General features: G+C 48.7%; 1 protein-coding gene across 1 annotated transcript in view; it reads right to left on the reverse strand.

Moving 5' to 3' along the window:
- Positions 1 to 637: 637 nt before the first annotated feature.
- Positions 638 to 13,645, reverse strand: part of LOC135508539 (E3 ubiquitin-protein ligase TRIM9-like) — a 130,477-nt gene continuing 117,469 nt past the window's right edge. Inside the window, 3 exon segments of the mRNA XM_064928793.1 lie at positions 638 to 2,311; positions 3,944 to 4,106; positions 7,711 to 8,014. Coding sequence (XP_064784865.1) covers positions 2,234 to 2,311; positions 3,944 to 4,106; positions 7,711 to 8,014 — 545 coding nt within the window. The 3' untranslated portion in view covers positions 638 to 2,233.

Below are 13,645 nucleotides of genomic sequence, written 5' to 3' on the forward strand. Positions count from 1 at the left end.
AGAGAACTATGTAGGGAATAGGGTTCTATAGGGCCCTGGTCTAATGTAGAGCACTATGTAGGGAATAGAGTTCTATAGGGCCCTGGTCTAATGTAGAGCACTATATAGGGAATAGGGTTCAATAGGGCCCTGGTCTAATGTAGAGCACTATATAGGGAATAGGGTTCAATAGGGCCCTGGTCTAATGTAGAGCACTATATAGGGAATAGGGTTCAATAGGGCCCTGGTCTAATGTAGAGCACTATATAGGGAATAGGGTTCAATAGGGCCCTGGTCTAATGTAGAGCACTATATAGGGAATAGGGTTCAATAGGGCCCTGGTCTAATGTAGAGCACTATATAGGGAATAGGGTTCTAGAGGGCCCTGGTCTAATGTAGTGCACTATATAGGGAATAGGGTTCTATAGGGACTCTGGTCTAAAGTAGAGCACTATTTAGGGAATAGGGTTCTATAGGGCCCTGGTCTAATGTAGAGCACTATGTAGGGAATAGGGTTCTATAGGGCCCTGGTCTAATGTAGAGCACTATGTAGGGAATAGGGTTCTATAGGGCCCTGGTCTAATGTAGTGCACTATATAGGGAATAGGGTTCTATAGGGCCCTGGTCTAATGTAGTGCACTATATAGGGAATAGGGTTCAATAGGGCTCTGGTCTAATGTAGAGCACTATATAGGGAATAGGGTTCTATAGGGCCCTGGTCTAATGTAGAGCACTATGTAGGGAATAGGGTTCTATAGGGCCCTGGTCTAATGTAGAGCACTATGTAGGGAATAGGGTTCTATAGGGCCCTGGTCTAATGTAGAGCACTATATAGGGAATAGGGTTCTATAGGGCCCTGGTCTAATGTAGAGCACTATGTAGGGAATAGGGTTCTATAGGGCCCTGTTCTAATGTAGAGCACTATGTAGGGAATAGGGTTCTATAGGGCCCTGGTCTAATGTAGTGCACTATGTAGGGAATAGGGTTCTATAGGGCTCTGATCTAATGTAGTGCACTATATAGGGTTCTATAGGGCCCTGGTCTAATGTAGTGCACTATATAGGGAATAGGGTTCTATAGGGCTCTGGTCTAATGTAGTGCACTATATATAGGGAATAGGGTTCCATAGGGCTCTGGTCTAATGTAGTGCATTATAGGGAATAGGGTTCTATAGGGCTCTGGTCTAATGTAGTGCACTATGTAGGGAATAGGGTTCTATAGGGCCCTGGTCTAATGTAGAGCACTATATAGGGAATAGGGTTCTATAGGGCCCTGGTCTAATGTAGAGCACTATGTAGGGAATAGGGTTCTATAGGGCCATGTTCTAATGTAGAGCACTATGTAGGGAATAGGGTTCTATAGGGCCCTGGTCTAATGTAGTGCACTATGTAGGGAATAGGGTTCTATAGGGCTCTGATCTAATGTAGTGCACTATATAGGGTTCCATAGGGCACTGGTCTAATGTAGTGCACTATATAGGGAATAGGGTTCTATAGGGCTCTGGTCTAATGTAGTGCACCATATATAGGGAATAGGGTTCTATAGGGCTCTGGTCTAATGTAGTGCACCATATATAGGGAATAGGGTTCTATAGGGCTCTGGTCTAATGTAGAGCACTATATAGGGAATAGGGTTCTATAGGGCCCTGGTCTAATGTAGAGCACTATATAGGGAATAGGGTTATATAGGGCTCTGGTCTAATGTAGAGCACTATATATAGGGAATAGGGTTCAATAGGGCTCTGGTCTAATGTAGAGCACTATATAGGGTTCTATAGGGCCCTGGTCTAATGTAGAGCACTATATAGGGAGTAGGGTTCTATAGGGCTCTGGTCTAAATTAGAGCACGATATAGGGAATAGGGTTCAATAGGGCCCTGGTCTAATGTAGAGCACTATATATAGGGAATAGGGTTCTATAGGGCCCTGGTCTAATGTAGTGCACTATATAGGGAATAGGGTTCTATAGGGCTCTGGTCTAATGTAGTGCACCATATATAGGGAATAGGGTTCTATAGGGCTCTGGTCTAATGTAGTGCACCATATATAGGGAATAGGGTTCTATAGGGCTCTGGTCTAATGTAGAGCACTATATAGGGAATAGGGTTCTATAGGGCCCTGGTCTAATGTAGAGCACTATATAGGGAATAGGGTTCAATAGGGCCCTGGTCTAATGTAGAGCACTATATATAGGGAATAGGGTGCCATTTGGGAAACATCCATTGTCTTGCTTCACTGCAGTGCTGAGTCAACTCCTTAACACACTGAGCCAGACAGGTCTGCTTCCCCTGGAGTGTAGAAGTCAGGAATGGGCAGGCCGGTGTGCAGGGTCACCTACAGAACACAGGACAAACATCGCCATCATCATCATCATCATCATCATCATCATCATCATCCTCCTCTTCCTCATCACCATCCTCCTCCTCTTCCTCCTCCTCATCATCACCCTCCTCCTCCTCTTCCTCATCATCATCACCATCCTCCTATTCCTCATCATCATCATCCTCCTCTTCCTCATCATCATCACCCTCCTCCTCCTATTCTTCATCCTCTTCCTCCTCATCATCATCACCCTCCTCCTCCTATTCTTCATCCTCTTCCTCCTCATCATCATCACCCTCCTCTTCCTCATCATCATCATCACCATCCTCCTCCTCTTCATCATCATCATCAGCCTCCTCCTCCTCTTCCTCATCATCACCATCCTCCTCCTCTTCCTCCTCATCATCATCACCCTCCTCCTCTTCCTCATCATCATCATCACCATCCTCCTCCTCTTCATCATCATCACCATCCTCATCATCATCATCCCTGTCCTCCTCCTCCTCTTCCTCCTCCTCATCATCATCACCCTCCTCCTCCTCATCATATCCTTGCAGCAAAAAAATAGTATATTTCCCCAAGTAGATAGAACGAGCTGAAGAAAACATGTAATTTAAAGTATTGACCACCAGGTGGAACTGTTGAGCTGAATGAGAAACTAGACAGCTGTCAACATTCCTGCTGCTGGTGTCAGCAAACACATTATTACTGTCACTAATACACATAAATATAGATGAGGACGCTGTCTGTCTACAGGCAGGGATAATTTCATACATATTCATAGACTATTGTGTAGCTTCAGACTTTTCTCTGCTCCGGAGACGCTACGCAGGTTGGAGCAATGGTTTCCACGTTGGGGCTACTCTGGTTGGGAAAACGTTGTTTCTACGTTGGGGCTACTCTGGTTGGTAAAACGTTGTTTCCACGTTGGGGCTACCAGGTTGGGAAAACGTTGTTTCTACGTTGGGGCTACTCTGGTTGGTAAAACGTTGTTTCCACATTGGGGCTACCAGGTTGGGAAAACGTTGTTTCTACGTTGGGGCTACTCTGGTTGGGAAAACGTTGTTTCTACGTTGGGGCTACTCTGGTTGGGAAAACGTTGTTTCTACGTTGGGGCTACTCTGGTTGGGAAAACGTTGTTTCTACGTTGGGGCTACTCTGGTTGTGAAAACGTTGTTTCTACGTTGGGGCTACTCTGGTTGGGAAAACGTTGTTTCTACGTTGGAGCTACTCTGGTTGGGAAAACGTTGTTTCTACGTTGGGGCTACTCTGGTTGGTAAAATGTTGTTGGGGCTACTCTGGTTGGTAAAACGTTGTTTCCACGTTGGGGCTACTCTGGTTGGTAAAACGTTGTTTCCATGTTGGGGCTACTCTGGCTGGTAAAACGTTGTTTCCACGTTGGGGCTACTCTGGTTGGGAAAACGTTGTTTCTACGTTGGGGCTACTCTGGTTGGGAAAACGTTGTTTCCACGTTGGGGCTACCAGGTTGGTATTAACAGTATTTCTATGTTGTGGTGACATTACCTCAACATTAGTACAGTGTTTCTACTTCTGGGATACCTGGTGGGTAATGTTTCTCCGTTGGGGATATAACATTGTTTCTATATTGGGGACTGTAACGTTTCTACGTTGTTTCTAGGTTACCTGTACGTTGCGGTTGAGGCTGACAGCAGGGTAGTAGATCCCCTCGATGCCTTCGAAGGCCACAGGACCCTGCTGTTCATCGTTGATGAGGAAGATGAGCACCCCTCTGGTGAAGTCTAACAACACTCCTACTGTAGCCCCTTCACTGACACCCCCGTCCGTCCTGAAGAGACACAGAAACACAGGGATAAGGTCTAACACACACACCGTGCACTGAGCAACAATACACACGAACCACAGGGGGTTGGTTGCACCTTAATTGGGAAGGACGGGTTCGTGGTGATAACTGGAGCGGAATCTGTGTAATTTTATGATTTTTTAAAAACATTTTATGTCACCTTTATTTAACCAGGTAGGCTAGTTGAGAACACCTTTATTTAACCAGGTAGGCTAGTTGAGAACACCTTTATTTAACCAGGTAGGCCAGTTGAGAACACCTTTATTTAACCAGGTAGGCCAGTTGAGAACACCTTTATTTAACCAGGTAGGCTAGTTGAGAACACCTTTATTTAACCAGGTAGGCTAGTTGAGAACACCTTTATTTAACCAGGTAGGCTAGTTGAGAACACCTTTATTTAACCAGGTAGGATAGTTGAGAACACCTTTATTTAACCAGGTAGGCTAGTTGAGAACACCTTTATTTAACCAGGTAGGCCAGTTGAGAACACCTTTATTTAACCAGGTAGGCCAGTTGGGAACACCTTTATTTAACCAGGTAGGCTAGTTGAGAACACCTTTATTTAACCAGGTAGACTAGTTGAGAACACCTTTATTTAACCAGGTAGGCCAGTTCAGAACAAGTTCTCATTTACAAGTGCGACCTGGCCAAGATAAAGCAAAGCGGTGCGACACCAACAACAACACAGTTACACATGGAATAAACAAACGTACAGTCAATAACACAATAGAAAATGTCTATATACACTGTGTGCAAATGGCGTGAGGAGGTAAGGCAATAAATAGGCCATAGTAGCGAAGTAATTACGATTTAGCGGATTAACACTGGAGTGATAGATGAGCAGATGATGATGTGCAAGTAGAAATACTGGTGTACAAAAGAGCAGAAAAGTAAATAAAAAAAATATGGGGATGAGGTAGATTGGATGGGCTATTTACAGATGGACTATGAACAACTGCAATGATCTGTAAGCTGCTCTGACAGCTGATGCTTAGGAGTTAGTGAGGGTGATATAAGTCTCCAACTTTTTTTTGCAATTCGTTCCAGTCATTGGAACGGGATCAAACACATCAAACACGTGGTTTCCATGGTTTCCAGGAGTTTGATGACATTCCGTTCGCTCCGTTCCCGCCCATTCCCGCCCATTATTATGACCCGTCCTCCCCTGGTACACACATAAACCTAAAACACGTTGTGCAGGTCCGACAACACATTTCCTGTTTGGGCATCTACTATCATATTTTATAATTCACACGCTAAGTATTTTTTTATATTTTTTTATTTATTTTACCTTTATTTAACCAGGCAAGTCAGTTAAGAACACATTCTTATTTTCAATGACGGCCTGGGAACAGTGGGTTAACTGCCTGCTCAGGGGCAGAACAACAGATTTGTACCTTGTCAGCTCGGGGGTTTGAACTCACAACCTTCCGGTTACTAGTCCAACGCTCTAACCACTAGGCTACCCTGCCACCCCGTATGCTGAAGCAAGACACTGATTCACTGAATGACGTGTAAAACACATCGTAGCTCCCATTGAGAGACACAGAGACCCAGTGGCTAAGTTATCCCTCCATTTCTATTACCTGTGAGTTGTGTGTGTGTACCAGGTGACATACCTGTTAGTGTGTGAGTTGTTGTGTGTGTACCAGGTGACATACATGTTAGTGTGTGAGTTGTTGTGTGTGTACCAGGTGACATAACTGTTGGTGTGTGAATTGTTGTGTGTGTACCAGGTGACATACCTGTTAGTGTGTGAGTTGTTGTGTGTGTACCAGGTGACATACCTGTTAGTGTGTGAGTTGTTGTGTGTGTACCAGGTGACATACCTGTTAGTGTGTGTGTACCAGATGACATACCTGTTAGTGTGTGAGTTGTGTGTGTGTGTACCAGATGACATACCTGTTAGTGTATGTGTGTACCAGGTGACATACCTGTTAGTGTGTGAGTTGTGTGTACTGGGTGGCATACCTGTTAGTGTGTGAGTTGGGTGTGTGTGTACCAGGTGACATACCTGTTAGTGTGTGAGTTGTTGTGTGTGTACCAGGTGACATACCTGTTAGTGTGTGAGTTGTGTGTGTCTGTGTACCAGATGACATACCTGTTAGTGTGTGTGTGTACCAGATGACATACCTGTTAGTTTGTGAGTTGTGTGTGTGTGTGTGTGTGTACCAGATGACATACCTGTTAGTGTATGTGTGTACCAGGTGACATACCTGTTAGTGTGTGAGTTGTGTGTGTGTGTACCAGGTGACATACCTGTTAGTGTGTGAGTTGTGTGTGTGTGTACCAGGTGACATACCTGTTAGTGTGTGAGTTGTGTGTACCAGGTGACATACCTGTTAGTGTGTGAGTTGTGTGTACCAGGTGACATACCTGTTAGTGTGTGAGTTGTGTGTGTACCAGGTGACATACATGTTAGTGTGTGAGTTGTGTGTGTGTGTACCAGGTGACATACATGTTAGTGTGTGAGTTGTGTGTGTGTGTGTGTGTGTACCAGGTGACATACCTGTTAGTGTGTGAGTTGTGTGTACCAGATGACATACCTGTTGGTGTGTGAGTTGTGTGTGTGTGTGTACCAGATGACATATATGTTAGTGTGTGAGTTGTTTTGTGTGTACCAGGTGACATACCTGTTAGTGTGTGAGTTGTGTGTACCAGGTGACATACCTGTTAGTGTGTGAGTTGTGTGTACCAGGTGACATACCTGTTAGTGTGTGAGTTGTGTGTGTGTGTACCAGGTGACCTACCTGTTAGTGTGTGAGTTGTGTGTGTGTGTACCAGGTGACCTACCTGTTAGTGTGTGAGTTGTGTGTACCAGGTGACATACCTGTTAGTGTGTGAGTTGTGTGTACCAGGTGACATACCTGTTAGTGTGTGAGTTGTGTGTGTGTGTACCAGGTGACATACCTGTTAGTGTGTGAGCTGTGTGCGTGTGTACCAGGTGACATACCTGTTAGTGTGTGAGTTGTGTGTGTGTGTGTGTACCAGGTGACATACATGTTAGTGTGTGAGTTGTGTGTGTGTGTGTGTGTGTGTGTGTGTGTGTACCAGATGACATACCTGTTAGTGTGTGAGTTGTTGTGTGTGTACCAGGTGACATACCTGTTAGTGTGTTAGTTGTGTGTACCAGGTGACATACCTGTTAGTGTGTGAGTTGTGTGTACCAGGTGACATACCTGTTAGTGTGTGAGTTGTGTGTGTGTGTACCAGGTCACCTACCTGTTAGTGTGTGAGTTGTGTGTACCAGATGACATACCTGTTAGTGTGTGAGTTGTGTGTGTACCAGGTGACATACCTGTTAGTGTGTGAGCTGTGTGTGTGTGTACCAGGTGACATACCTGTTAGTGTGTGAGTTGTGTGTGTGTACCAGGTGACATACCTGTTAGTGTGTGAGTTGTGTGTGTGTACCAGGTGACATACCTGTTAGTGTGTGAGTTGTGTGTACCAGATGGCATACCTGTTAGTGTGTGAGTTGTGTGTGTGTGTGTGTACCAGGTGACATACCTGTTAGTGTGTGAGTTGTGTGTGTGTACCAGGTGACATACCTGTTAGTGTGTGAGTTGTGTGTGTGTACCAGGTGACCTACCTGTTGGTGTGTGAGTTGTTATGCATGAACCAGGAGCGGTTGTTGTCCACGTACATGGCCCAGGCCTTGTCGTCTTTTCCCAGCATCACGTCCTTCAGCACGTCGCCGCGGGCAACCCCAAACGCAGGGTCCGGGTGGTTGTCGTAGCGATCCACCGTGATCTCCCAGTAGTGCACACCGCGGGAGAAGCCGGAATTACCCATGACCACCCTGTCGTCGTAGCTGTTGCACGTCACCGTCAGGTTGTCGTTGGAGAGGATGATGTCAGGGTGGGCCGACACGGGGTCAAAGGTGAACCAGGCAACTGTAGAATGTACACACACACACACACACACACACACAGGTTCTTCCATCATAAGGTATGGTCAGTGTGATCAGAGTGAAAACATGTAACAGAGGACAAGAGGCTAGCTAGGTGGTGGTCTTGTCTGAGGTAAGTGACTCTATGTTACTGGTGACTGTGACGTAGCCAGAGAGGTATACTACAAAGTAGGATCAATGAGCTAGCCAGCTAACTTTGATAAACATCCAGAAATAACTGTTTATTTTCTGATTTATTAAGAAGGCTGATCACACACAGGAGAATATAACGTTTGTTAATTAGTGCATGACCATTTCAAGGTTATCTTTCTAAAAAAAACTAAAACGTTTCAGATTATTCAAACCAAGTTAACTGGCGAAGTCTTTGATTGTGTTTTGTAGTTATAGTCTTTTGGTCCCAAATCTGGCACGACAACAGTTGGCCAAACAGCAAAATGAAATCTGGGACCAGGCAACATTAGTATAATCAATGACCAACATGAATACAAACATTTAATACTTGAGTGTTATCAGAATATATGACTTCTATCCTGTCTGATACTCTATTGCAGAGTTTCCCAAACTCAGTCCTGGGCCCCCTCTGGGTACGCGTTTTGATTTTTGCCCCAGCAATACACAGCTGATTCAAAGTATCAAAGCTTGATGATGAGTTGGTTCCTAGAGAACCCTCCTCCAATAGGTTTTCATTCCAACCCTGTTAATGGGGAACAAACCCTCCAATAGGTTTTCACTCCAACCCTGTTCCTGGAGAACAAACCCTCCAATAGGTTTTCACTCCAACCCTGTTCCCGGGGGAACCCCCCTCCAATAGGTTTTCACTCCAACCCTGTTCCCGGAGAACCCCCCTCAAATAGGTTTTCACTCCAACCCTGTTCCCGGAGAACCCCCCTCAAATAGGTTTTCACTCCAACCCTGTTCCCGGAGAACCCCCCTCCAATAGGTTTTCACTCCAACCCTGTTCCCGGAGAACCCCCCTCCAATAGGTTTTCACTCCAACCCTGTTCCCGGAGAACCCCCCTCAAATAGGTTTTCACTCCAACCCTGTTCCCGGAGAACCCCCCTCCAATAGGTTTTCACTCCAACCCTGTTCCCGGAGAACACCCCTCCAATAGGTTTTCATTCCAACCCTGTTAATGGGGAACAAACCCTCCAATAGGTTTTCACTCCAACCCTGTTCCCGGAGAACCCTCCTCCCCTAGGTTTTCACTCCAACCCTGTTCCCGGAGAACAAACCCTCCAATAAGTTTTCACTCCAACCCTGTTCCCGGAGAACCCCCCTCCAATAGGTTTTCACTCCAACCCTGTTCCTGGAGAACAAACCCTCCAATAGGTTTTCACTCCAACCCTGTTCCTGGAGAACCCCCCTCCAATAGGTTTTCACTCCAACCCTGTTCCCGGAGAACCCCCCTCCAATAGGTTTTCACTCCAACCCTGTTCCCGGAGAACAAACCCTCCAATAGGTTTTCACTCCAACCCTGTTCCCGGAGAACCCCCCTCCAATAGGTTTTCACTCCAACCCTGTTCCCGGAGAACCACCCTCCAATAGGTTTTCACTCCAACCCTGTTCCCGGAGAACAAACCCTCCAATAGGTTTTCACTCCAACCCTGTTCCCGGAGAACCCCCCTCCAATAGGTTTTCACTCCAACCCTGTTCCCGGAGAACCCCCCTCCCCTAGGTTTTCACTCCAACCCTGTTCCCGGAGAACCCCCCTCCAATAGGTTTTCACTCCAACCCTGTTCCCGGAGAACCCCCCTCCAATAGGTTTTCACTCCAACCCTGTTCCCGGAGAACCCTCCTCCCCTAGGTTTTCACTCCAACCCTGTTCCTGGAGAACCCCCCTCTCTGGAGAGCTCCAGGAACAGCGTAGAGACAATATACAGAGCTGGGTTCGAATCACATATCTCTGACACATACTGTCAAATACACTGTTATGACACACACTTTACAAATACAATACTACATTAGACACTCAAGGAGAGGGCAGATGCTATCTCTGTGGGCACTCCGTGTAATGGGATTTGATACAGTTACCATGGCAATTGGAACATCAACGTCAGTTTCCATAGGAATATCACTTGAGTAAAACAATATGTTGATTGGAGGTTCACAGTGGAACCTGAATAACGGAAGCCCCAATTGGACAGCAAACTGCCCACCCCTTGGTTATCAAGTCAATGATTGGTTGCTGTGATGACATTTGCAATGATCAGGTTAGGAGTGGAGCTGAGTGGAGTGCAGGAGACATTCAGCAAGGACAGGGTTAAAGGGGGTGTGGCCCATCCATACCTGTGGCTAGCATTTGCATATCACATGGGGATTGTCCAGCTGCAATGTGAAATGCATAGAGAGAGGGAGAAGAAGGGGGATGGGAGAGAGAGAGAGGGAGAGAGAGAGAGAGAGAGAGAGAGAGAGAAAGAGAGGTGGGAAGTGGCAGAGTGTGTAGGAGGTGTGGGTGGAGGGTGGAGGAGAGAAAGTGGTGAGAGGGAGAGAGAGAGGTAGAGAGAGAGGTAGAGAGGGAGGGAGAGAGAGAGAGAGAGGGAGGGAGAGAGAGAGGAAGCGAGAGAGAGAGGGAAGGAAGGAGGGAGAGGGAGGGAGAGAGAGATGGAGAGAGAGAGATGGAGGGAGGGAGAGAGAGGGAGGGAGAGAGAGAGAGCAGTGGAAGAGCAGTGTGTGTGAGTTGAAGATAGAGGGTTGGAAGAGAAGAGAGGGTAAAAGCTGTGTTGAGGGAAGCTGGTTCTTTTCAGTGGCCAGTTTAATATCACAAAAGAAGATCTAAGCATATTCCACCCATTCAAGGGATTCTTTTCCAAACCAACCACAAGAGTGTCACGTCTGCTCCCGCTCTTCCCTCCCCCTGGCGCTTGAGGGTAGCCTAGTGGTTAAAGTGTAGAGGCGGCAGGGTAGCCTAGTGGTGAGAGTGTAGAGGCGGCAGGGTAGCCTAGTGGTTAGAGTGTAGAGGCGGCAGGGTAGCCTAGTGTTTAGAGTGTTGGAATAGTAACCGGAAGGTTGCATCTGTCGTTCTGCCCCTGAACAGGCAGTTAACCCACCGTTCGTAGACCATTATTGAAAATAAGAATGTTTTCTTTAACTGACTTGCCTAGTTAAATAAAGGTAAAAAACATTTTTTTAAAGGGCGCCATATTACCCTCCATCACGCCATCCATCACCCTCCATCACGCCATCCATCACCCTGCCGTCACTCCATCCATCACCCTCCATCACGCCATCCATCACCCTGCCGTCACTCCATCCATCACCCTCCATCACGCCATCCATCACCCTGCCGTCACTCCATCCATCACCCTCCATCACGCCATCCATCACCCTGCCGTCACTCCATCCATCACCCTCCATCACGCCATCCATCACCCTGCCGTCACTCCATCCATCACCCTCCATCACGCCATCCATCACCCTGCCGTCACTCCATCCATCACCCTCCATCACGCCATCCATCACCCTGCCGTCACTCCATCCATCACCCTCCATCACGCCATCCATCACCCTGCCGTCACTCCATCCATCACCCTCCATCACGCCATCCATCACCCTCCATCACGCCATCCATCACCCTGCCGTCACTCCATCCATCACCCTCCATCACGCCATCCATCACCCTCCATCACGCCATCCATCACCCTGCCGTCACTCCATCCATCACCCTCCATCACGCCATCCATCACCCTCCATCACGCCATCCATCACCCTGCCGTCACTCCATCCATCACCCTCCATCACGCCATCCATCACCCTCCATCACGCCATCCATCACCCTGCCGTCACTCCATCCATCACCCTCCATCACGCCATCCATCACCCTGCCGTCACTCCATCCATCACCCTCCATCACGCCATCCATCACCCTGCCGTCACTCCATCCATCACCCTCCATCACGCCATCCATCACCCTCCATCACGCCATCCATCACCCTCCATCACGCCATCCATCACCCTGCCGTCACTCCATCCATCACCCTCCATCACGCCATCCATCACCCTGCCGTCACTCCATCCATCACCCTCCATCACGCCATCCATCACCCTGCCGTCCTCCATCCATCACCCTCCATCACGCCATCCATCACCCTGCCGTCACTCCATCCATCACCCTCCATCACGCCATCCATCACCCTGCCGTCACTCCATCCATCACCCTCCATCACGCCATCCATCACCCTGCCGTCACTCCATCCATCACCCTCCATCACGCCATCCATCACCCTGCCGTCACTCCATCCATCACCCTCCATCACGCCATCCATCACCCTGCCGTCACTCCATCCATCACCCTCCATCACGCCATCCATCACCCTGCCGTCACTCCATCCATCACCCTCCATCACGCCATCCATCACCCTGCCGTCACTCCATCCATCACCCTCCATCACGCCATCCATCACCCTGCCGTCACTCCATCCATCACCCTCCATCACGCCATCCATCACCCTGCCGTCACTCCATCCATCACCCTCCATCACGCCATCCATCACCCTGCCGTCACTCCATCCATCACCCTCCATCACGCCATCCATCACCCTGCCGTCACTCCATCCATCACCCTCCATCACGCCATCCATCACCCTCCATCACGCCATCCATCACCCTGCCGTCACTCCATCCATCACCCTCCATCACGCCATCCATCACCCTCCATCACGCCATCCATCACCCTGCCGTCACTCCATCCATCACCCTCCATCACGCCATCCATCACCCTCCATCACGCCATCCATCACCCTGCCGTCACTCCATCCATCACCCTCCATCACGCCATCCATCACCCTCCATCACGCCATCCATCACCCTGCCGTCACTCCATCCATCACCCTCCATCACGCCATCCATCACCCTGCCGTCACTCCATCCATCACCCTCCATCACGCCATCCATCACCCTGCCGTCACTCCATCCATCACCCTCCATCACGCCATCCATCACCCTCCATCACGCCATCCATCACCCTCCATCACGCCATCCATCACCCTGCCGTCACTCCATCCATCACCCTCCATCACGCCATCCATCACCCTGCCGTCACTCCATCCATCACCCTCCATCACGCCATCCATCACCCTGCCGTCACTCCATCCATCACCCTCCATCACGCCATCCATCACCCTGCCGTCACTCCATCCATCACCCTCCATCACGCCATCCATCACCCTGCCGTCACTCCATCCATCACCCTCCATCACGCCATCCATCACCCTGCCGTCACTCCATCCATCACCCTCCATCACGCCATCCATCACCCTGCCGTCACTCCATCCATCACCCTCCATCACGCCATCCATCACCCTGCCGTCACTCCATCCATCACCCTCCATCACGCCATCCATCACCCTGCCGTCACTCCATCCATCACCCTCCATCACGCCATCCATCACCCTCCATCACGCCATCCATCACCCTGCCGTCACTCCATCCATCACTCCATCCATCACCCTCCATCACGCCATCCATCACCCTGCCGTCACTCCATCCATCACCCTCCATCACGCCATCCATCACCCTGCCGTCACTCCATCCATCACCCTCCATCACGCCATCCATCACCCTGCCGTCACTCCATCCATCACCCTCCATCACGCCATCCATCACCCTGCCGTCACT

Source organism: Oncorhynchus masou, chromosome 21 (assembly GCF_036934945.1).
Source record: "Oncorhynchus masou masou isolate Uvic2021 chromosome 21, UVic_Omas_1.1, whole genome shotgun sequence".
Lineage (NCBI taxonomy): Eukaryota > Metazoa > Chordata > Actinopteri > Salmoniformes > Salmonidae > Oncorhynchus > Oncorhynchus masou.